At 33.5% G+C, this 23,351-nt stretch overlaps 1 protein-coding gene across 1 annotated transcript; it reads right to left on the bottom strand.

The window, feature by feature from the left end:
• Window positions 1–1,852: 1,852 nt before the first annotated feature.
• On the bottom strand, window positions 1,853–19,583 carry LOC128656589 (desmin-like). Its single transcript, XM_053710576.1, has 11 exons — window positions 19,310–19,583; window positions 9,655–9,805; window positions 8,512–8,661; window positions 6,950–7,069; window positions 6,127–6,222; window positions 5,898–6,032; window positions 5,339–5,449; window positions 4,696–4,806; window positions 4,321–4,445; window positions 3,103–3,258; window positions 1,853–2,957 (listed from the first exon to the last, which is right to left on the bottom strand). The coding sequence occupies exons 1-11, from the start codon at window positions 19,501–19,503 to the stop codon at window positions 2,954–2,956; spliced, it is 1,353 nt and encodes a 450-aa protein (XP_053566551.1). The 5' UTR covers window positions 19,504–19,583; the 3' UTR covers window positions 1,853–2,953.
• Window positions 19,584–23,351: the final 3,768 nt, after the last annotated feature.

Below are 23,351 nucleotides of genomic sequence, written 5' to 3'. Positions count from 1 at the left end.
TACACTTATCACATCTAGTTATGTGTGGCTGGTGAATTTGGTCTGTATATTTTGCTGGTAAGGTGTTGTTCCGTCACTTTTCACGAAAAAGCGTTTTACAGGCCGGAACGGGTATTGGAACGTGGTTTCTGTGGATGGTTTGTGGCTGATTACACTTATTACATTTAGTCACATGTGACTTGTGAATTTGGTGTATTTGGTTTTCTGGGAAGGTGCTGTTCCGGGCCGTTATGTTTGGTTCCGGACACTATTTTGGTAGTTAAAGGGTTAATTAATTATTATATCACAAATATTCTTGTTCCTAAAATTGTTCTCAAGAGTCTCTAATACATCCCATTATATTTTAAATCAATTTCCTTCATAAAAGGCCTGTTCCGGCCTGTTCCGTTCCGGCCGTTACACCGTTCCGTTAATGCGATATTTGGCTCGTGATTGTTGTGTATTGGTTGCTAGGCAGCCACATATAGCCGATATTTTGAATGAAGATCGTGGGTGTGATTAGTCTGTATTACAAAGGAGGTTTATTTTATACAGTGATCCCTAACATTGCCCGTGTTCGCATTTACATTTGTAACATTTGATCATTGGTTGTTTGCTATTTGTAAGAGTTAGCACGGATAAGTGGTGTAATCTTGAGGTGATTGCTTTTTCTTATGCTATTTTTGTCCTCTGATGTGTTCCGTAGCAGTTCTGCACTTGCGCAGAGATGCATGGCAGACGTGCAGAGACACAGCTGTTTGTTATCATACGGTGATAGTTTTTTTTTAAATAGATTAGTTTTTTGTTTGTTTGGTTGGTCTGAGGACGGGGGTAACCCCCGAAAAAGTTAACTACAAATAAAGAGTTATACTTTTAAAATGGTGAGTGCCTTCCAATTGTCTGTATATTGTCTATGCTATCTTGAAGAGCACCCCGGATGTTGGCTGTGAAAGTGTGTGCTGGTTCCCTTCTACATATGATTACAAAATAAAATACGTATTACTCTTTTCAAAGTTTTTTTCCTAGTCCCTGTCCACAGTTTAAGCGGGGAACGGCTTTTGAGAAACCATACTATTTTGGCGGTAAGAAACCAACTATTACGGGAATGGAAATCTGATAAGGTTCCTAGTATAAGTGAATTGTCCGATTTATTAAAATTGCAAATGGATATTGAATCACATGACTCCGAATTAACCATTGACTCACATTTTAGAGCTTTCTTTGCAAAGTGAAAAAATCTTGTTATTGCATGGCTGTGATAATAGTACCATTATTACCTCTGTGATTACCTTTTATCTAAGCCTCTGCAGACTGCCCCCTTATCTCAGTTCTTTTGACAGACTTGCATTTTAGCCAATCAATGCTGACTGATAATGCTATCTATATGACAGGCAAGAACTAGCACCATCTAACTGTGAAAAACTGTCAAAATGCACTGAGATAAGAGGCGGTTTTCAACGTTTAACAAATCAGTTTGCGCCTACCTCAGTTTAGCTTTCAAAGGAGAATATCAAGAGAATAAAGCAAACTTGATGATAAAAGTAAATTGGAAAGTTGTTTAAAATTGCAGGCCCTATCTGAATCATGAAAGTTTAATGTTGACTAGACTGTCCCTTTAAATAATTGAAACTGCCTAATAGCAAAGTAGCCCCTGGCAATATTTTTTTCAGATACTGTTTGTTTTTTAATGAATTCAAAATATCACTTACATTCTGCCTGAAGTTTGTAATTCATAAGTCAATAGATGGAAAGGAATAAATATATTTTGCTAATTTAGAGCTAAAATCTCTTTCCAATTTGTGCAATTTATATCAGCCCTTTTTCATAGGAGTATAATGAAAACACAGAGTCGCGGCAAGAAATACAGTATTCATTTACACTGTTGGTGATTTGCTTGTGTGCTTTATTTAGCAAAGCCAATAAATGAATCCATAGCATTAATCATTGTTAGACAGTTGTGTAAGAATCTGCAATGAGAATCCCATCTGAAGAATGCAGACACTGTAGAGTAAATGAGAGCAGTAGCAGGAGTCATGAATCCACTCACCTAGATAAACAACATGTTCTTAGTTTGAGTCTGTTATCTAATATCTGGTTAGTTGTGGCCTGTATGATTCATTTCCAGGTTTTAATCTGTCAATTGGCCTGGTTTTCATTTGTTCATAATCTTGAGCTCCTATTTGTATTTGTTAGTTCTTTTTTTTAACTACTCGTCCATCAAATATTCTATAAATCTATTGGTCAAAATATGCCTTAAAGGGATATTAACCCAATTTTTTTCTTTAACGATGTAGCCACTAATAAGCTAGCGCTATCCAGGGTGCTAAACCAAAAATGGTCTGGCTCCAAAGCTTTACATTCCTACTTTTCAAATAAAGATAGGAAGAAAGCAAAGAAAAAATATAATAGGAGTAAATTACAAAGCTGCTTAAAATTGCATGCTGTATCTGAATCATTAAAGAAAAAAATTGGGTTCAGTAAGGCATGGATGTAACTACCAATTGGAATTTTATATGGGTGCACCATTTGGTGTAAACATATAGATAGTGGTTGAAGGGTTGGGGTTAGGCCAGCTCAATTCCCATTTTTTTTCTCTGTGGCTCCTGAGTTATATATTGTACCTGCTAATCTTTGAGTCAATTAGTCTAAATAAAAATGTAGACGTTAGTCAGCATAACATGCATCCATTTGTATGCCTGTATTGCTTGGCCTAGATGTCATATATCAGTTATAAACTATGTATATTTTGTCTGGCAGTTATATCCATTACACAGGATGGTGTACAATAGGTAACCCAGCATGTTGTATCTATTGGTCTGAGAGACTTCAATTTGCCTTTTTTCAATTTTCATGAGTCGTACACATCTCTTAGTGTGGGTGATTTTGATTTTCATATTTGTTGTGGACTGCTCCTCCCACCTTCACAAGGTACACTTAGATTAACTTTCCAAAGCCTTTCTTCTCTTCCTTAAGTTTAACTGTAAAAGAGGTGGTTGAATTAATGTTTATTGGAAAAGACATAAAATCACTGATGTTTATAAAGAAATATATATAACAAATTACATTGTGACTTTTTTTATGGAATGAATATTAAGTCATTGTGCCATGTCTGTGTCTCCTTACCTTCTGAGAACACTTGTCTTTGTTTTCACCTCCACAGACTGCCGCTTGGATACACTCTCAGTGGCAGTCACTTGCCCAGCACCTGACTCTTTGCTCCAGAGGTGCACTCCACTCACTGAAGTAGTGAGTCTGCTGTCTTCCCCTTCAATTAGCTTTCTACAATCAGAACAAATCTTATTAGAGTTATGAGAATAGAAGGAACATATTATCATCAAGGGTTCATGTTGGCAACACATTGGGGTCTATGTTCTAAGGAATGAGATTGAACTGACATGATAGTCACTTTTCTAATGTCAGATAAAATTGTAAAAAAATTGGACAAAAATCTAAAAGTCAGCTATTCTCTAAAGACAAATCAGTTGTAATAATACCTGTCACAATAACTCACATAGCCATTAGCCAATCATAAAATGCATATATGTATATCCTGTTCATCTTGCACATGCTCTGTAGGAGCTAGTGCCTCAGAATGTTTGAATACAAAAAAGACTGAGCACATTTAGATAATGAAATTGAATTAGAAAGTTGTTTAAAATTCTGTACTCTATCTGAATCATGAAAGTTTAATTTGGACTTTACTGTCCCTTTAATGTGAGGAAATGTACAAAAAATAGATGACAATCTATTTTAGGTCAGTTTGAACAAGGAGAGACAATTAAAACGAATTTTCTGTCAACTACCTATTGTCAAAGAATTAAAGAAAATACTGAATTGAAGTACATCAATATTATTACATTTTTAAATAATTAAAAAATAATGATCTTTAGGTGTTCACTGGTTGATGGCTGCTAAGATTACAACGTTTATTTCAAAAGCCTTAGCAATACTTGTAAGTCATTTGAAACACAACTGCTTTACAGCCAATCAAAATAAAGTAAACACAAATTTACCAGGTCTCAAAAGTTCGGCCATATCAAAGGTGGTGCAGCTCATTTTTAATGTTGTTTTTATGGATACTGCACATTTGGTCACTGTCTCTTCAACCAACATCATCCAATTTTTTTTATTTTTTTTTAAACATATTTTTTTACAAGTTGGAAGATTGCAGCTTCGTGAATAGACCACTCTGTGAAACTAAAATAATAAACGCTACACATTTACAGAAAGTCTCATTAAATGCTAATTGCAATATTTGCAAACTGTGCCCCAGGACCATATATTACTAATTACTATATTTATGCAGTTGATCTCTTTTTCTTATAGCATCCTCATACCGACCTGTATGTTATAATTTCAATATCCAGGGCCATCTTTACACTCAATAAATCTTGATATTCTTTCATGTGCAGAGCGATTTTCTGCTTTAAAATCTTTAAGTCATCTTCCAGCCTCCTTATTTTTTCCTTTGAAACAGACAGGAGGAGAAATAGTTTAATTCAACAAAACCGGGATTTCCTGATCTGAACAGAGTGAAAGTCACTGTTGCTTTAATCAGGGCTTACAATTTCCACTCGCCCTGGGCAAGTAGAAATTGAACTGGGGCGAGAAGAGAGGGAAATAAATGCTGGCTATCTATTGTGCAAAATGACCTGCAAATGTATATATTTGTAATGATTAGAATCACTTAAACATTTCAGTCCAATGGTAACTTACCTGTAGCTCTACTATCTCATTTTTGTTTGCTTCTTGAGTTTCACTGATCTGAGTTTCCAGAGCTGCATTTCTTTTCTTCAGAGACTCCAGTTCCATTTCTTTCCCCTTAATCTGCAATAAGAATCAACCCAAAATGAACCCATCAAGGAACAAAAAAGGTGGCTTATATTATAGTTCTTTTTAATGAATGAGCAAATGGTCAAAAAACCCATTTAAACCAATTTACTATCAAACTGGGCGCTGTAGCCATGAGGGGGTTAATAAAAGAAACGTGCCTGTTTCCCTTTTTCATAGTGTATTCAGTGGTTTTTATTTCATAAAAAGTGGACTTGATAATATGTGCACTTTTCCGTCAGTAACATTACAGCATGTAAAATAAATAAACATGACACGCTCCATAGGGATATATAGCTAAACAGTGGAAAAGAGAGCTTTGCCAGATTAATGTATGCACATCTGCATTAAAATTACCTCTAGATGATGACATACTCTAACATAAGAAAGAGACTTTAAACAAAATCATAGCCCTGGAGACTGCATAAAAAGTAGCCCAGATAGTAACATTCTCTGTTACTGACATTTTAAATAGGTCTCCACATTATGTGACAGACAGGAGCTCCAAGGCTTTTCCAACCTCACTTACGCCTCTCTTGTAGTTTGCAATGTCTCCTCTATAATGTCTCACGTTTTCTACATGTTTTGTAGAAGCTTGATTGAAGTCAACAAATTTGTTTTTGTACCAATCGTCCATCTCCTAAGGCAAAAACAGAATGAAAAAAAAAAATCAGCCAAGGAGAATGCAGAGGGATGGGTGGTTTGCTGGGGACTCCAAGATACAAGGTTCATTAAGTCCCCCCAGAATACCACACCATTCAATTAGTCAGCTTGTAGCAAAACGTTGTGTGAGCTAAATGAAAAATAACATTATGGTTTCAGGAGGAGCAAAAATGCACTACTCTCAGGCACTGAAAGAGTTAATCCCTTGGTTGTTGCAACACATACCCTTTTGGCAATGGTTAATGCATCTTTCTGTAACTGAAAACTATGACTGTGTGTTCAGAGGACACATGTCCAATGGCTATATTCTGATTTAACATATATATGATACAAATAAAAAAATAACTTTATGTTGCCAAATACATTCTTTACTAACATATGACATAAATTATCTGTATGAAAAGAGGAAGAGCTATAATTTTAACCTGCAGGTTTTTGGCTGCAATTTGCTCATATTCTGTCTGGATGTCCCTCAGAGCAGCAGCAAAGTCTGGGATGGAGAAGGAGAGATCGCAGTGGGCGGTTCCAGAGTAGATCTGCTTCATTAGTTCTTCAATCTCCTGGAATGACAGGCAACAAGGTGCAGATTGTGTATTACTGAGCCTATAGCACAGATAGACTGAAATGTATGGATGAGAATAATGCTCACTTTACCTCACCGTGTACTCTCTGCAAAAAGGCAATTTCAGCTTCCAGACTCTCCAGTTGCTTTTCCAAAGAAATGCGTCCTGCAGTGGCAGCATCCACATCCTACACACAGCAAACAGACTGATCACTTATTACACATACCCATTAACATGTAACAATGTACCATACATGCAGTAGTAGATGAGCATTCACAGCTCGTAACGTTATATTTACTCTTCATATGAAGACATATAACAGGTGGTGAAGGGGTGAAACATACTCATTATACACTTTTTTATGGAAATAATTTTAAATATGCCTGTTATTTATCAGACAATCATGAGGCGAATATATCAAAGTTATGATAATGTGCATCTAAAAATCCATCACAATCTATACAAGAATATATTTTATTTATAAAGATGACATGGTTGTTTCTGTAACCCTTAATTCAACAAACCATTGTTCTTACCTGAAATATTTGTTGGAATCTTAATATTATGTTTTGGAAATAACAAATAATTGAATATCCAAAACAGACATGGTTTTATTTGAAGGGGATATGAGAAATTGTGTTCCTCCCAACTAAATATATTTGTTTTGTATGTTAGAAAGAAAATGTTGGGTAATATGCGTATGTGATATAAATTTAGCAGTATTAATTAGTCATCTAGCAATATTGTTATGGTATGTACGATAAAGGAGTAATGTACTAAAATAGCAAATGCAAAACATTCTGGACGCACTGAAACATGGTTAAACCAGATTGTGTGTATTAGATGTGCCACTCAGTACTGGGCTCACTACAATAATCCCTCCATACAAGGTGAATGAATAATAAGATGCTTACAGGGCGGAAAGCCTCAATGTCCCCTTCAGCCTTTTTTCTGGCCTCAACTGCATCTTCATAGCGCTTCTTGGTGGAGTTGAGTTCTTCAGTCACTGATGACTTGGCAGCCACTGCTACATCCTGTTACACAAAGCAGGGACTAGATGTTACAATTAACTCCTTAGGTGCCCAAGAGATTGCAGCCTTACCTGGTAAGGGGCCAAGGGGTTAAAAAACAAAAGCACAATATTCCCATCAAAGCATCCCTTACGATTAATATTGTAATTATTTAAAATAGCTCATATGTTCTTAGGTAATATAAGTAGATATTATTAAATTCATGTAATATATTGAAATAAATCTTAACAGTTCGTTTGTATTATTAAAGGGATAGGAAAGTCAAAATTAAACTTGCATGACTGAGATAGAGCATGTCATTTTTAGGCACCTTTAAATTCAATTCTATTTTAAAATTTGCTTTGTTCTTTTGGCATCCCTTGTTGAAAAAGAATATGTGCATATCCTACACTAGTGTGATTGGTTCTTGGACACATTTGTCTCTTGTGATTGGCTAACTAGATGTATTTAGCTAGCTCTCGGTAGTGCTTTGCTGCTCCTTCACCAAAGGATATAAAGGGAATAAAGCAAATATAATAATAGAAGTAAATGAATCCTAAAAGAAAAAAAACTGGGTTTCATGTCCCTTTAATGATTGTTTTATGATTGTTATCATGTAATTATAAAGTATGCACAAATGCCTAGCACAGTAGGATATGCAAAACAGAGTATAAAGTATATAAAGCTTTGTATAAAAGAGAATCATTGTATTTAGAGTATAATATGGTATATGGGTGCAGACCCGGCTGCAGAAATAAATCTAATATGATTAAACATGGGAAACTGCACACACCACTCGATCAGCAGTGTGTGTACCCTGCCATAATAATATAGTTCCTGATTGCAGCCCTATATGCATGAGGATAGGAAATAATGCATCTGTTAACACAGCTCTTTAGAGAACATCTGTTATAGTAACAGGCTTTAGAGCAACTTTATTTATTCCTTGTGGGAGTCTCTAGTTGGACACAACAAAACAAAGCCTTCTCCAGCATGCTTCCCATTTGCATGAGGGTTATGTGCTAAACCTTTAATAGACATCTGAGGAGATTGTAAGTGACATGTGGCACAACAATGAGTACTACCTTCCATGCACTGGCTATTCAACAAGTAAAGATTTATAGGCATCTTTATTCCCAAACAGATTGAAGGTTAAAAGGCCAAAGTACTTGTGTGACACTGATATTGTACCAGAACCTGCATCCTCATATTTCTTGCAGTGGCTCCAGTAATTATGGTTCATCATTGTGTAAAGTAATAAAGAAAACATAGCTTCATTTTTCAGCACTGCTGGAGTGCACTAATATATTCCTTATTAAAACTTATTTTGTAATAAATCCTTTTCTGTGAATGGAGTCTGTCTGGACACGTTTTGTTTTCCTTGCCTAACAGCACAAGGTGGTACTGATGATATCATTATTGTGTTGTGTTATTAAATGATGCATTTGTTTAGGTTTTGCTCTTACCCGTTGGAACTTTGCCTGCTCTGCCTCTCTGCGCAGTTCCCGCAGTTGCTCCTCATACAGTGCCCTAAGTGAAGACGGTTTGCGGCAGCGTTGACGCAGGGCTTCCACCTCACATAGCACCGTTGCATTCTGCTGTTCCAGGTCCCGAACCTAGAGTGCAGGACCAGTGATGGATCACAAAGATTAAGTAAAAGGAGGATATAACAGGCTGCTGGTGTAACTATACAGAACAGATGGTGTGTCATGTGCAAGGTGTGAGGTCTCTCACCACTACAAAGAACGCCATGAATAGTTATAACCCCATCCTGACAAGAATACCATCTTATTGTATAGACATTAACCATTTCATAGGCACATTTTGTACAAACATGCTACATTTTGCTCAGATATGGGTTAGAGATCAAATTTTCTTTGGAAATTGATTTTTAAGAAAATACCTTACAATTATAAGCTCTGAAGGCTAAAATTCTCTCACAAATTGGAAACATTTCATGTGTTAAAATTAACTGTAAGAAAGGAATAAAGGGGCGTGAAACTGCAAAAATAAAATCTTCTAATGTGACAGAGCATTATGTTATCGGAATATTGCTTGCATCTAACTTTGTGTTTAACTCTTGCAAATGAATGCATTACTGGTAGTAAACTGAACACATCTAGTGAGCCAATGACAAAGGGCATATTTGTGTATCCAGTAATCACCAGCTAGTGCATAGCTGCTGCTGGCTCCCTAGATGTGCGTTTAAACAAAGAACACCACAATAAAAAAGTATATTTGATAACAGAAGTAAATTTAAAAGCTCATTAAAATTGCATGCTCTATAATCAGGGAAATGTAATATTGATTTTCACGCCCCTTTAAGAAGTTTAAATGCAATAAGGAAATGTATGTTTCATACATAAGTATTAAATACTCACTAGCAACACCAGAAACTCCCATAGGCCTGTTGGGCGTCTTTAAAAATGTAGCATTATTAGTTTTCATTTAGATGTGAAAAAGAAAAAATTGAGTAGGACCCTTTAAAGCAATATATGTTTAGGTAAAAAAGTAACACTTGTCTACCGTGTATATTAATGTAGGTTATGGGAAGGGTATATAAAGCATTAGTTGCTGCTGAAGCAATGAGGAGGACTATATGCACCTACCCTCTCTATGTACTTGGTCAGTCTGTCGTTCAGGACAATCATCTCCTGCTTCTCGTTGCTCCTAGTATTAAGAAATTCTTGGTTTGCTGCACTAGCCGCTTCTATGTCCACCACAGGCGCAAACAGAGCTGCAAAACAGGGGGCCCCCATACTGGAAAGCCGATAAAACAGAAATATATTAAATAAATAACATTATGCAATAAAGAGACACATATAGCCAGAGCTAACACCAACAGCTTTATAGAAAAAAAATATTAAATCTCATATACCGGTATGTTGTTCCTGAACATGTGTGTGGGGGGGGGGGAGGGGGGCTCTGACTCGTTATTTCAAACAGATTGCACCACCCTCAGTCACAAATAACTGTGTATTAGCTACCTGAAGATAAGACACAACAAAGCTAGTTGTATAACTAAATCAGAGATAGAGATAACAATAACAACTCTCTAATGCACTTTACAATTGCCAATGTGTACATGATACTGATATAACAACCAGGGCTATAGGTACAAGACAAAAACATATGTGTTTCCCTTGGTAGTATTGAATAATAAAATAAATATGATCTTTATAGTATTTGAAAAGATTGCTAAAGGTTGTGGATATGTGACCAAATCACGTTTATTGCCCTATCATTTGTTGATGGAAGCTCGGGTATAATGGACACATCGCCCAGATGCAGTTTTCTCAATATTGCACAGTGTCTACTCTATGTTATTGATGGATACCTTAAGTGTTTTTACAAGAGCCTGTTGCTTTGTTTGATGTGCATGGTGTAGGTGATTTAACTACAAATAAATCCACATTATCAATTAACTTGTAGAACTGGACAAAGCAGATGTATCTACTAATCAAGAAATAGCTTACCATCCTTCTTAAAGGGACAGTGGGCTGTAAAATGTGTGCCTTCAATATGTTCCCTATGATGTTTGAAATAAGTGCTTTTGCCCGTTGAATCTACCACCTGTACTGAAAAATTCAGTAAATAAATATTTTGCTATATAAAAAAATACACTCCCAGTATGTGTGTTTGTGGAGGGGATAAGTATTTAAATAATTTTAATTGGTTTTTTTTTTAGTATATATATATATATATATATATATATATATATATATATATATATATATATATATATATATATATATATATATATATATAAAAAGATAAGAGAAAGCAATTGTGTGTATAGATAGTGATAAGATATTGAGGTCTTATCTTTCTGCAAATTGAGCCCATTTGAATGGATTTTTGTTACATAGAGGAAAAAAACTGCTATTTCATAAAAAACATAAAAGAGCAATGAGCAAGTATATATATGAAAATGTATGAAGGGTAAACCAATTTTACAGTAGCCTGTCCCTTTAAGATTGGTGTGAACAAGTGACAATGGAACAGACAAAGACACTGCACACTTAAAATGTGTACATGTAAACAACTGGTACCGGTATACACACGTTTAGGGCACACGAAAGGTTTATTAAATAAAATATTCAAGTTTTGAGGGTGTGTATAGATAGATATATAGGCAGACAGGCAGACCAGACAGACAGATAGATACACCGATAGGTAGATAGACAGACAGACAGACAGACAGACAGACAGACAGACAGACAGACAGACAGATAGATAGATAGATAGATAGATAGATAGACAGACCGACAGAAAAATAGATATATGATAGATATTGTTAGATGATAGATAGATAGATAGATAGATAGATAGATGATAGATAGATAGATAGATAGATAGATAGATAGATGATAGATAGATAGATAGATAGATAGATAGAATTATATAGCTCAGAAAACTCATTATACAGTTTTGCAAAACTGAATATATCATCGTGTAAAACATTTCCTTTGTTGGTGATTGCATGATGATAAAGCTGTCTGGGAGGACCTCTCCTGTACATATGTGTCGGACAGAATAGAGCACAGGCCTGGAGCAGATGACACCGGCAGGTGCTTCATGATTTGACTGCAAATGGAGAACAAAAGCGTTTCTGGTCATACATCAGGCGGACTCCTTCTGCTCAAGAACCCCAGCTTCTCACGTTTAAAATCTTAGCTCTTGTATTGAAATTATGGAGCTTATAGAAAGTTATAACTCTCAATGCAAAGCGCAAAAGACCGAGACCATTCATTAAGGGACACTGAATACTAAAAATATTTCAGGCACCTCCCTCTCATCATGGTTGCTGCCATATTGGAACTTAAATTACACTACAGGTATCTGGAGGAGAGTTGCTGCACCTGTGCAAACAGGTCAGCACTGGAAAGTAGTGAAAGATAAATTCCACAATGGGGGCACCCATGACTATGGGAAGGTGGGGAATAACCTTACTGCTATGCTTATAAAATGTATTTAGTGCTCAATGTCCTTAGAACTGTAGCCTAATTAATCTGATAGCTGTATCATAATCCCTTATTTACCCTACACATAATCCCCTCCTACCCGATCCTATTTTAGGTTGTAGTGTTACATTATTGCTGAGAAAAGGGGCACAATAAGCGACAGTAGTGAAAATACACTTCTATATTGCTTATTAGGGAACTATTTTCCAATTGTTAGAACTTCATAGATATTTGTCCATTTTCAGAGCAGCACAATAAAAATTGTCATATTCTATCAGCTGTTTCCGTGGTGCATTCTACACTATTATACAATGCATATGATATCAAAATAACACAAAATGGATTTTTATCTAATATTTTTTTAATAAAGATGTCATTGACAAATGCAGTAAAATAAATAAAAAACCATATCTGAATCTGAAAGAGGGAATGTATGAGGATATGTATTTATAGCATTTCGCAATTAATCTTAAAACAGGATATTGGGAGAGAGAATCAACTATAGAGCAAACACTAATAAATACATTTAAATAACTACAATCTCAATTGATCATTTAAATTACAATTTTTATACTAGATATTAATTTGTGTAAACTTTAATACAAATCTCAAATGTTAGCAACTCTTAAAAAATAAGATACATTTCCAACTCTTAAAAAAATAATATATATTTCTATTTTTATGTTATATTTCTATCGGGGAAATCCCAACGAACATGTAGGTATTGGATCATCTACACATAGTCACGGATCATTATTCAACCACATTTCCTAAAGAAAACAGTCAAGTTATTAAGGATATAGTGTCCTAAACAAAATGCATTTCATATAAATATATACTCTGATTTAAATATCCGTGTAATCCTTTTAATAATAAAATAACCCACCCCTACCCCTTTGGGACATCGATGTATTTGTTATTGTTACTTCACTTTACTTTACCAAAAATTACATGATTTGTTACAAATTATTATCTGAAAATAATTAAAATAAATTATGATTTTTTTTAATGAAATAACATAAATCCCCCCCCCCCTAACTATTTTATTTTAGTAAAACAGCGTCATTTGGATTGCAAGTATGATACAATCTAAATCTCAATGCAATGTAAATAGTTTACAATATGCATTTCAATCAAAGAAAGATTTTCTTATTATCTTGCGCTCTATGTCCAGTGCAAACATTTGCTATGTTTATATATATATATTATTTTTCTTTTTTTTTTCTTTAATAAATGATCCGAAAAATTTGATATTATGGTAACAATAAATAAATAAAATCTGGACGCGTAATGCCCTTTATTATTCATTACGTTGATGATTATATATATTTCTGCAGAGTATATAGATAGGATAGATAGATATATATATAGATAGATAGATAGATAGATAGATAGATATATAGATAAATAGATAGATAGATAGATGATGGATGGATGGACAGCGCTGCGGAATCTGTTGGCGCTCTACAAATACCTGATAATTATAATAATAATAATGGATGGATGGATGGATAGATAGATAGATATATTAGATAGATGATTGATGGATAGATAATAGGTAGATAAATAGATATATAGATAGAAAGATAGATACTTGTATGGATGGGTGGATGAACAGACCAGATAGATAGATAGATAGATAGATAGATAGATAGATAGATAGATAGATAGATATAGATTAGATGGATGATTGATGGATAGATAATAGATAGATAGATATATAGATAGATAGAAAGACCGAAATATAGATAGATAGAGGATGATAGATAAATAGATAGATAATATATACATAGATATATATATTAGATGATAGATAATAGATAGATAGATAGATAGATGGATAGATAGATAGATAGATAGATAGATAGATAGATAGATAGATAGATAGATAGACCGAAAATAGATAGCCAGACAGACGGACGGACAGGCAGGCATACAGACAGATAGATAGATAGATAGACCGACAGCAATATTTTGTATAAATTACATTTTGTCCAACACAAATATACTTAATTATTTCAAATATTTTAACTGTGGGGATCTACAACATACATTTATTTTGCTATGTTCTGTTAAATAACAAAACATGTTTATTAAGTTTAACTGAACGACTGAAATATGTTGAACCATAAACTATTTTCAAAAGTACAAAATATAAATGTACAGTGACTGATTTCTTTCTTCGAAGTAAAACAGATTCTTATTCCCTTATTTAAATGCAAACCCTCAGAAAATCTACATTTCTACCGATTTTCTAAGAATAAATATATATTGTGAAGTGTTTAAACTATACTCTTTAAAGCATATTTTGTGAAGCTTGTAGATTTTTCATTTTAAATACATTTTTATTTATAGGTCTGCATTTTCTTTCCAAGAAAGGCCTTTCTGGAATTTTCTATTATGCGTCAGTTTATTTATTTTCCTTTAAACTATCTTTGTAATTTTTAATTTGCATATACTTCAACGAATTTGAATCAGGTTGAATAATGCTGTCACTACGGTATTACAGATTACCACTCTTTATCTAACTTTTTTGTCTCTCACCTTACAATTTCAATGCAAATCATATTTGCAAAATAACTTTAATGAATATGTGCAGTTCTAATGAAGCCAGGTCTCTCTCTATCCATACTAGATAAACAACATTAAAGGGACACTGTACTCAAAAAAATTTATTTTGTGATTCACATAGAGCATGTATTTTTAAGCAACATTCTAATTTACTCCTATTATCAAATTTTCTTCATTCTCTTGGTATGTTTATTTGAAAAGCAAGAATGTAAGTTTAGATGCCGGCCCATTTTTGGTGAACAACCTGGGTTGTCCTTGCTGATTGGTCAGCACCAATAAACAAGTGCTGTCCATGGTCCTGAAGCAAACATTTGCTGGCTCCTTAGCTGAGATGCCTTCTTTTTCAAATAAAGATAGCAAGAGAACAAATTAAAATTGATAATAGAAGTAAATTAGAAAGTTGCTTAAAATTGCATGCTCTATCTGAATTATGAAAGAAAAAATTTGGGTTCAGTGTCCCTTTAAGCTATTTAATACAATGCTGCGAAAAACATGAAATACCTGTAATATTACATGTAATTGGCAAAGTGGCCCGATTAGTTTGATCAATATATGACCATGCTCTAATTGTGTTAGCCACTATATTGCAGGGTCGTAATTATCTTCTGGCTGAAAAAGCTCTGTATTGTTTAAACTGAAAACAATTCAAATTTGAAAAAAAAAATAATCAAATTAAATCTTAAAAATAAGAAAAATTCCATGTTAGTTTAGTTAATATAATAAATTGTTATCTGGCTGTAACGTACAAACTCTACTAAAAAATAGCTGTCAAGTCTAAAATTAAAAAAAATGGGAGAAAAAAAAATGTGTAACCAAAACCTCTAATAAGAAGGGTATTGTGCAATGCATATGTTTTTTACGTCACTACATTTTAATTTAAATATTTTTTTCTTATTTTAGTTTTTTAATAAAAGTCATGTTGTGAGATTGTATTGTTGTTCATATAAAATATTATAGTTTGTGGGTTTAATGGCTGCTACTGTGGATGTACAATGTTACTATTGTAACAGAAAGACAAGGGGTCAACGATTTGGCATACAGAGGGACAGAGGTACCAATATTATCAATATAGGAAAATAATTATACAGTGAATATTATAGGTGCATCCTTCATTGCCATTTCATTGATGTAACTAAGATCCCAAATATGAGACTATTATGATCGTAATGATTATTATTATCATGATTATAAACAATAAACGAGCCGACAAGAATAGTAAATTAAGAATGAAGAATTTACAGATTTTAGTAATCGTATTAAGGCGCGTTTGCTATAGGAGGCTTAGGCATTGGATATTTGTGTATGTCTAAGAAGCAAACGTATTGTCTGTTTCCTCAACACTAGCGCAGAATTCCCATAGCTCCGGGCAGCATCACTCTTGTCATAAGGGGCTTTCAATACTGTCACTGTTATGTCTGATTACAAAATGTCAACTGGGGTTGTGTCACCTTTGTGTCTAACTGCTCTTTAACTTACAAAGAAAGAAAGGAAATAATTATTTAGAGGTTAATATAAAAATAAGTGCAGATAATCTGTTATGCTTCTATAAAAACTAACACATAAGTACAGATGTTATGCTTCTATTAAACTATAACAAATAAGTACAGATATTTTATGCTTCTATAAAAACTATAACAAATAAGTACAGATATGTTATGCTTCTATAAAAACTATAACAAATAAGTACAGATCTGTTATGCTTCTATAAAAACTATAACAAATAAGTACAGATCTGTTATGTTTCTATAAAAACGAACACATAAGTACAGATCTGTTATGCTTCTATAAAAACTATAACAAATAAGTACAGATATGTTATGCTTCTATAAAAACTATAACAAATAAGTACAGATCTGTTATGCTTCTATAAAAACTATAACAAATAAGTACAGATCTGTTATGCTTCTATAAAAACTATAACAAATAAGTACAGATCTGTTATGCTTCTATAAAAACTATAACAAATAAGTACAGATCTGTTATGATTCAATAAAAACTATAACAAATAAGTACAGATCTGTTATGCTTCTATAAAAACTAACAAATAAGTACAGATATGTTATGCTTCTATAAAAACTATAACAAATAAGTACAGATCTGTTATGCTTCTATAAAAACTATAACAAATAAGTACAGATCTGTTATGCTTCTATAAAAACTATAACAAATAAGTACAGATATGTTATGCTTCTATAAAAACTATAACAAATAAGTACAGATATGTTATGCTTCTATAAAAACTAACAAATAAGCACAGATCTGTTATGCTTCTATAAAAACTATAACAAATAAGTACAGATCTGTTATGCTTCTATAAAAACTATAACAAATACGTACAGATCTGTTATGCTTCTATAAAAACTATAACAAATAAGTACAGATATGTTATGCTTCTATAAAAACTAACAAATAAGTACAGATATGTTATGCTTCTATAAAAACTATAACAAATAAGTACAGATCTGTTATGCTTCTATAAAAACTATAACAAATAAGTACAGATCTGTTATGCTTCTATAAAAACTATAACAAATAAGTACAGATCTGTTATGATTCAATAAAAACTATAACAAATAAGTACAGATCTGTTATGCTTCTATAAAAACTAACAAATAAGTACAGATATGTTATGCTTCTATAAAAACTATAACACATAAGTATAGATATTTATGCTTCTATAAAAACTATAACAAATAAGTATAGATCTGTTATGCTACTATAAAAACTATAACAAATAAGTACAGATATGTTATGCTTCTATAAAAACTATAACAAATGAGTACAGATATGTTATGCTTCTATAAAAACTATAACAAATAAGTACAGATCTGTTATGCTTCTATAAAAACTATAACAAATAAGTACAGATATGTTATGCTTCTATAAAAACTATAACAAATAAGTACAGATCTGTTATGCTTCTATAAAAACTATAACAAATAAGTACAGATATGTTATGCTTCTATAAAAACTATAACAAATAAGTACAGATCTGTTATGCTTCTATAAAAACTATAACAAATAAGTACAGATATGTTATGCTTCTATAAAAACTATAACAAATAAGTACAGATCTGTTATGCTTCTAAAAAAACTATAACAAATAAGTACAGATATGTTATGCTTCTATAAAAACTATACCAAATAAGTACAGATCTGTTATGCCTCTATAAAAACTGGTGAGGGACAAGTTATTGCTTCCCAAATATATAACTCTAATTCCACAAATATTGTCAGGAGTTCAACTGTAACTCGCGTAAAACTTTACTTTGTATAAGCTAAGCAATGTTACCTTTCTATATAAGTTTATGCGCTCTATACTTCTTAAGGGCAATTCTTTTTCAACAGAATGTATTGGGTATAAACGCAAGAGATACATACAAACCCATCTTGTTTATTATATCCATTTTACCACTGATTTTCTATATATTATTTAGAAAATATATATTATTTAGTAAATTATAGGTTACAGCGTTACTTCAGGAGTATATCATTGTATAAGTATTTCATGTACACATTTGCCCCTACTGTAAAACAGTTGCACATAACTCACCTGTTACAGTTCTGACGAACCGCCTCTCCAATTTAAGCTTCCATGTGTAATATCTAATGTCACGTGTGTACTTTTAACACCTCCATCCCATACTCTTTCACGTGTTTAATTAGGTATATTCAGTTGTATTGTTATACCTATCAATAGCCCAGGCTTTCTATGTTGTTCATTTTAATGTATTGTATTCACCATGTTGCATCATTAACCATATACTATAAACAATAAAACTTATGCATAATTATAATATAATATTATTCACCCATCAGGAACCTGGTGAAATGCCCTTGTAAGATATTTGAAACCATTCTGCTTGCAAACTGTTCAATTTGTCTCGTAGCCAGTGACATATCAGGTGACCCAAAATATGCAGTTATGTATATATGCTAATAGTGGTTTTAAAATACTATGAATTCATCATTTTATTAAAGTTGCTGTAACTTGCATATATGAGCAACCAAGGTAGGGAATCGTTGATCATATTTGGCAGCAGACTATTTGAGTCTCCTAACTTCATAATCTCTAAACTAATTTTACATTTTTGGGAGCTGCAATGTTCATGATATACCAAATTCATCACAGTCTGTGTATACCATGCCCTGGGCCCTTTAACAAGTACAAGAATAACTCATTTATGCAGGCCTATAATATTACTAAGACATATATAATACACGCCTTTTGATTTCTTCCACATGCATATTAAGTCAAACTATAAGATCAGTATACATTATTCTACTGCATTTTTATTAATCACGTATCCACACTTCCACACAGTTTGTAATATTTGCTTACTGATCCTATGATTTAAACCAGCATTCCAACAGGTAACCACATGTAGTCACCCTTTCCAAAATACATTTTGTGAAACAATTAAATGCCAATCATTTGCCTTTAAAAATGCATTACACGGACATACATCTTACTATATTATTGTATGTCCTAACTTTTGTACAGCAGATTTAAAGGTGAATGCTATATTAGAATTATAATTCACACCTAGTTGTACCACGTGCATATTTATATATCACAAACTTTCAACTTGGACTTATTAATATATACGTGAGGTTTGTGTATCAACCCTTTTGATGCCAGTGTGGGATGAAGAGAAAACCAAGGTTACACATACAACCAAAATCTATATCCTTAGGTCACACCCCATAGTCAAATTTTGCATGTCACCTGAGTGGCCTGCGGCTAGCTGAAACATTCCTCCTTGCCACATGGATCTCTTCACATGCCCTGCGGGTGTAGCTGGCTGACCTCCTTTGCCTGGGAGGGGATGGACTGCTCACTCTCACCCTTAGAACAGAACTGCTGTCCAACTCCTCAAAGTGCCTGCGGTAGGAAGAAATTCTCTCTGGGCTGGTACTCATTCTGGCTCCGTGCAGCAAGTCCTAGGTAGCTGTCCGCGGTGTGTGATGCTGAATCCCCAACAAGCGAGTACTCAGGTTACCCTGCGGCCCTGCTTTTAAAGCTGGCTGAATGCAGACTAGGCATTGCTGCACAGGAATGTCCCAGCCAGGGAGCAATACACACCCTTCACTCCTGAGTGTCAAAGTCACGTTAAGAGGCCAAATTCCCAACAACATAGCTGAATCAAGGCATCTTGGAAAGCATTCAAGCTGATCTAATGGCCCAGACGCGCAAAGCTTGAAAATAATGGAAAAAATGAACCAGAGAGCATATGCATCTACTCATATAATGAGATGTAATCCGAAGTCTGTAGGCATGCACTGGGTAAAAATGACAATTACTCCTTATAATTTAACTCATTCTCTGGGTTGTGAATAGTTGCAATTCATCGTGGGGTTTATTTTAATTAGCTGTCATATACTTGCTCACTATTTATGGCAAATATATGCATTCTTTAACATAATTATAATACACATTTTTGTAACAATAATACACACACACACACACACACATATATATATATATATATATATATATATATATATATATATATATATATATATATACATACACACACACACACACACACACTCTGTTTATTTCGATTATTAAATAGGAAGTAAAAAGGTTTTGTCAAATGCACCGAAAATCATATGTCTACAAAGTAATCCAGTTAAATATAATCAGTGTAGTTGGGTAAGGGTATTGGATTTAGCAACACACATAAAAAAACGAACGTTGATTTTCCATAATATAATGTCAATGAACCTGGTCATTACAGATCATATACAAATATAGGTATGAGAAAATCAAGAAAATAATATAATTTAATCGTAGGTACTTAATCAATACTAAAAAAAAAAACAAAAAAACTTGCCCTTAAATTAAAACTGTACACAATAAAATAATACAATTATAACACAATTCATCTAATTATTATATATATATATATATATATATATATATATATATATACATATATATAAAAAAAACTATACTGATATTATTTAATGTAAACTATAGGTCTATGGAAGAAATACAGTCTGAGAAATAGAAAAATCAAATACATATATAATATTACTTACGTAATTTTAAATACGTTAATATACTAGTATAATAGTATAGATCTATAGGTCTATTGTACAGCCCTTGATATTGTCTTATATTTTCCCTTCACAAAGAAACAGACTTGAGAGAATCAACGTATACTATAAATTATTTTACTTATAGAACAGAATATTTTACAAATATATCCTTTTTTTTTGCATTAAGACACTTACAGAAAAAGAGTACTCTTCCTGGTATATTTTTAAGTCAATAAAACCATCTGTTAGAGGTATAAATACAAAATAAATTGCAGCCATTTAATGAAGAACACATTTTTTAGCTGATAAAACGTTTCCTCTTGCCTTAAATTGTTTTCACTTGACTTTTTCATATGGATGGCATTTAAATATAACAGCCTATATGGAAACTTGCATATTGTCTAGAGCGCTATAGTCTCTTTTTAATAATACACGTTTAATTTATATGTATGTGTGTGTGAGTTCGTGTGTGAGTTTGTGTGTATGTGTGTGTGTGTGTGTGAGTTTGTGTGTGTATGTGTGAGTTTGTGTGTGTGTGAGTTTGTGTGTGTGTGAGTTTGTGTGTATGTGTGTGAGTTTGTGTGTGTATGTGTGAGTTTGTGTGTGTGTGAGTTTGTGTGTGTGTGTGTGTGTGAGTTTGTGTGTTCACAAAATGTTTAAGGCTGGCTAGCTCAGCGTGTTACACTTCAGTAATCCTACAAAATATTTAGCTAATGATACATTTTATTGTACAGGAAAAAGCAGCATCATTGAAAAACTAATGCTTTTTTTTTCTAATAATAAAATACTATACCAAAAAGTGTAAACTAATTGAGGAACAATACATTTGAAGCGCCCAATATATTTTATATTTACACTAATCTCTACACATATGCTAGGACTATTCCTTTTATACAGTGCAGGGGAGTTACAGATTAAGATTAAGAAAATGTTTTAATTTGGATAACTATAGAAAAAAAATTGGGTGCTAAATAAGAGTACCTTTTTCTTTCAAACATATTTTAACTTGCATTTGTCCATTATAATGTTGTGGAAGTTATCTGACAGCCAGTATTTGTTCCCTGAATATTCATTTCTTTCTTTTTAACGAATTTAAAAAATAAACGTCTCAAACTGTAATGGTTTAGACAGAGCATGCATTTGTGGTAGACTTTGTTGAAGAGCAAACCATTGGAAGATAGTGGGTGATTTGAGGCTACACACATATGCCTTTTGTGATTGGCTCACCAATTGTGTTCAGCTAGGTCCCAGTATGCCAGTAAAAGTACAATAAGGAAATGCTCTAATACATTAGATCATTATCTTTTTTAAACCCTTATGTCTATTTATTCAGCTTTTAATTTTCCCCTTTTCATAACAAAACATTTAAAAGGTTGTATTGCTTTCATCTAATGTGCATGGGATATATTTCCTGCTGTTGAAGTCTTCAAAGGAACAGTAACCACTTCACATTTCTAGATACAGTGATAAATTCAAAGTAACAAATGAGCCTGAGAATAATATACAGATGTCTTTTTTTAATTATTCTACTTATTTAAATGTTGAACAAAGTAGTTGCTTCAGTTTCAATAAAGAAATGAGTGCAGCCATATTGTAACTAAAGGGTTGGTAATCTAAACCTTGCCAGATCAGAAGTGTTTTTTTCACGTCGACCCACACAGGGGCTGCCTTGGTGGAATTATCTTATAAAAGGGGCAGCCCCTGCGAGTAGAAAGATATATCTAATTGAAATTGAAGGGAGAGAATTTTGATATAAGTGCTTGTAATAGACACTACTATAAAGAAGAATATGCACAGATACTGATATAAAAATCCAGTAAAAAACCTTTTAAAAACTTACTTAGAAGCTCCCAGTTTAGAACGATTGATGAGGTTAGGCTGGGACACCCAGTGAAAAGGGCAGATAAAGCAGGAAGAGCAGACACTCCCACTTCCCCCAATAGGAGAAGATCCATTACACAAACAGGTGCAAACAGGAATCTGTAGATGTCAGTCTACATCTGATACCTTAGGGTTTGGTTAGGAGTCTGAAAATTATCACAATTTTATAAAAAATAAGCAAACATATGCATTTGGCTAGATTACATGTTTTGCGGTATGAGTGAAAAAGCAGCGTTAAGGCTCTTTTTCACTACCGCTGGTATTACAAGTTTTGCAGGTATAGGTGTACCGCACACTTTTTTGGCCATAACGCAACGTAACTACCGTAGCTTTCCAAAATTCCTTTTTCAATGGGACTTCCATAGCGCCGTTATTACGAGTCTGCCTGGGAGGCCAAAAAGTGAGCGGTACACCCTATACCACCAAGATCCATAACGTAAACTGAAAGTCAGTAGTTATGAGTTTTACGCTACAAAGCCATAACATAAAACTCATAACTAAAGTGCTAAAAAGTACACTAACACCCATAAACTACCTATTAACCCCTAAACCGAGGCCCTCCCGCATCGCAAACACTAAAATAAAATTATTAACCCCTAATCTGCCGCTCCCGACATCGCCGCCACTATAATAAACATATTAACCCCTAAACTGTCATACTCCCACACCACAAACACTAGTTAAATATTATTAACCCCTAATCTGCTGTCCCTAACATCGCCGCAACCTAAATTACTGTTATTAACCCCTAATCTGCTGCCCACAAAATCGCCACCACTATACTAAAGTTATTAACCCCTAAACCTAACCCTCTCTTCCCCCTCTCTCTCTCTTCCCTCTTC

Source organism: Bombina bombina, chromosome 4, assembly GCF_027579735.1.
Source record: "Bombina bombina isolate aBomBom1 chromosome 4, aBomBom1.pri, whole genome shotgun sequence".
Lineage (NCBI taxonomy): Eukaryota > Metazoa > Chordata > Amphibia > Anura > Bombinatoridae > Bombina > Bombina bombina.
This window is presented reverse-complemented; position numbering and strand designations above follow the sequence as displayed.

Coding starts and splice junctions, on each gene's coding strand:
- LOC128656589 (XM_053710576.1), bottom strand. CDS start 19,503: ATGAGTACCAGCCCAGAGAGAATTTCTTCCTACCGCAGGCACTTTGAG. Junction 5,450..5,897: donor TTGCAGCCAAAAACCTGCAG/GTTAAAATTATA, acceptor TTTTTGCCTTAG/GAGATGGACGATTGGTACAA. Junction 3,259..4,320: donor ATTGAAATTATAACATACAG/GTCGGTATGAGG, acceptor TTCTGATTGTAG/AAAGCTAATTGAAGGGGAAG.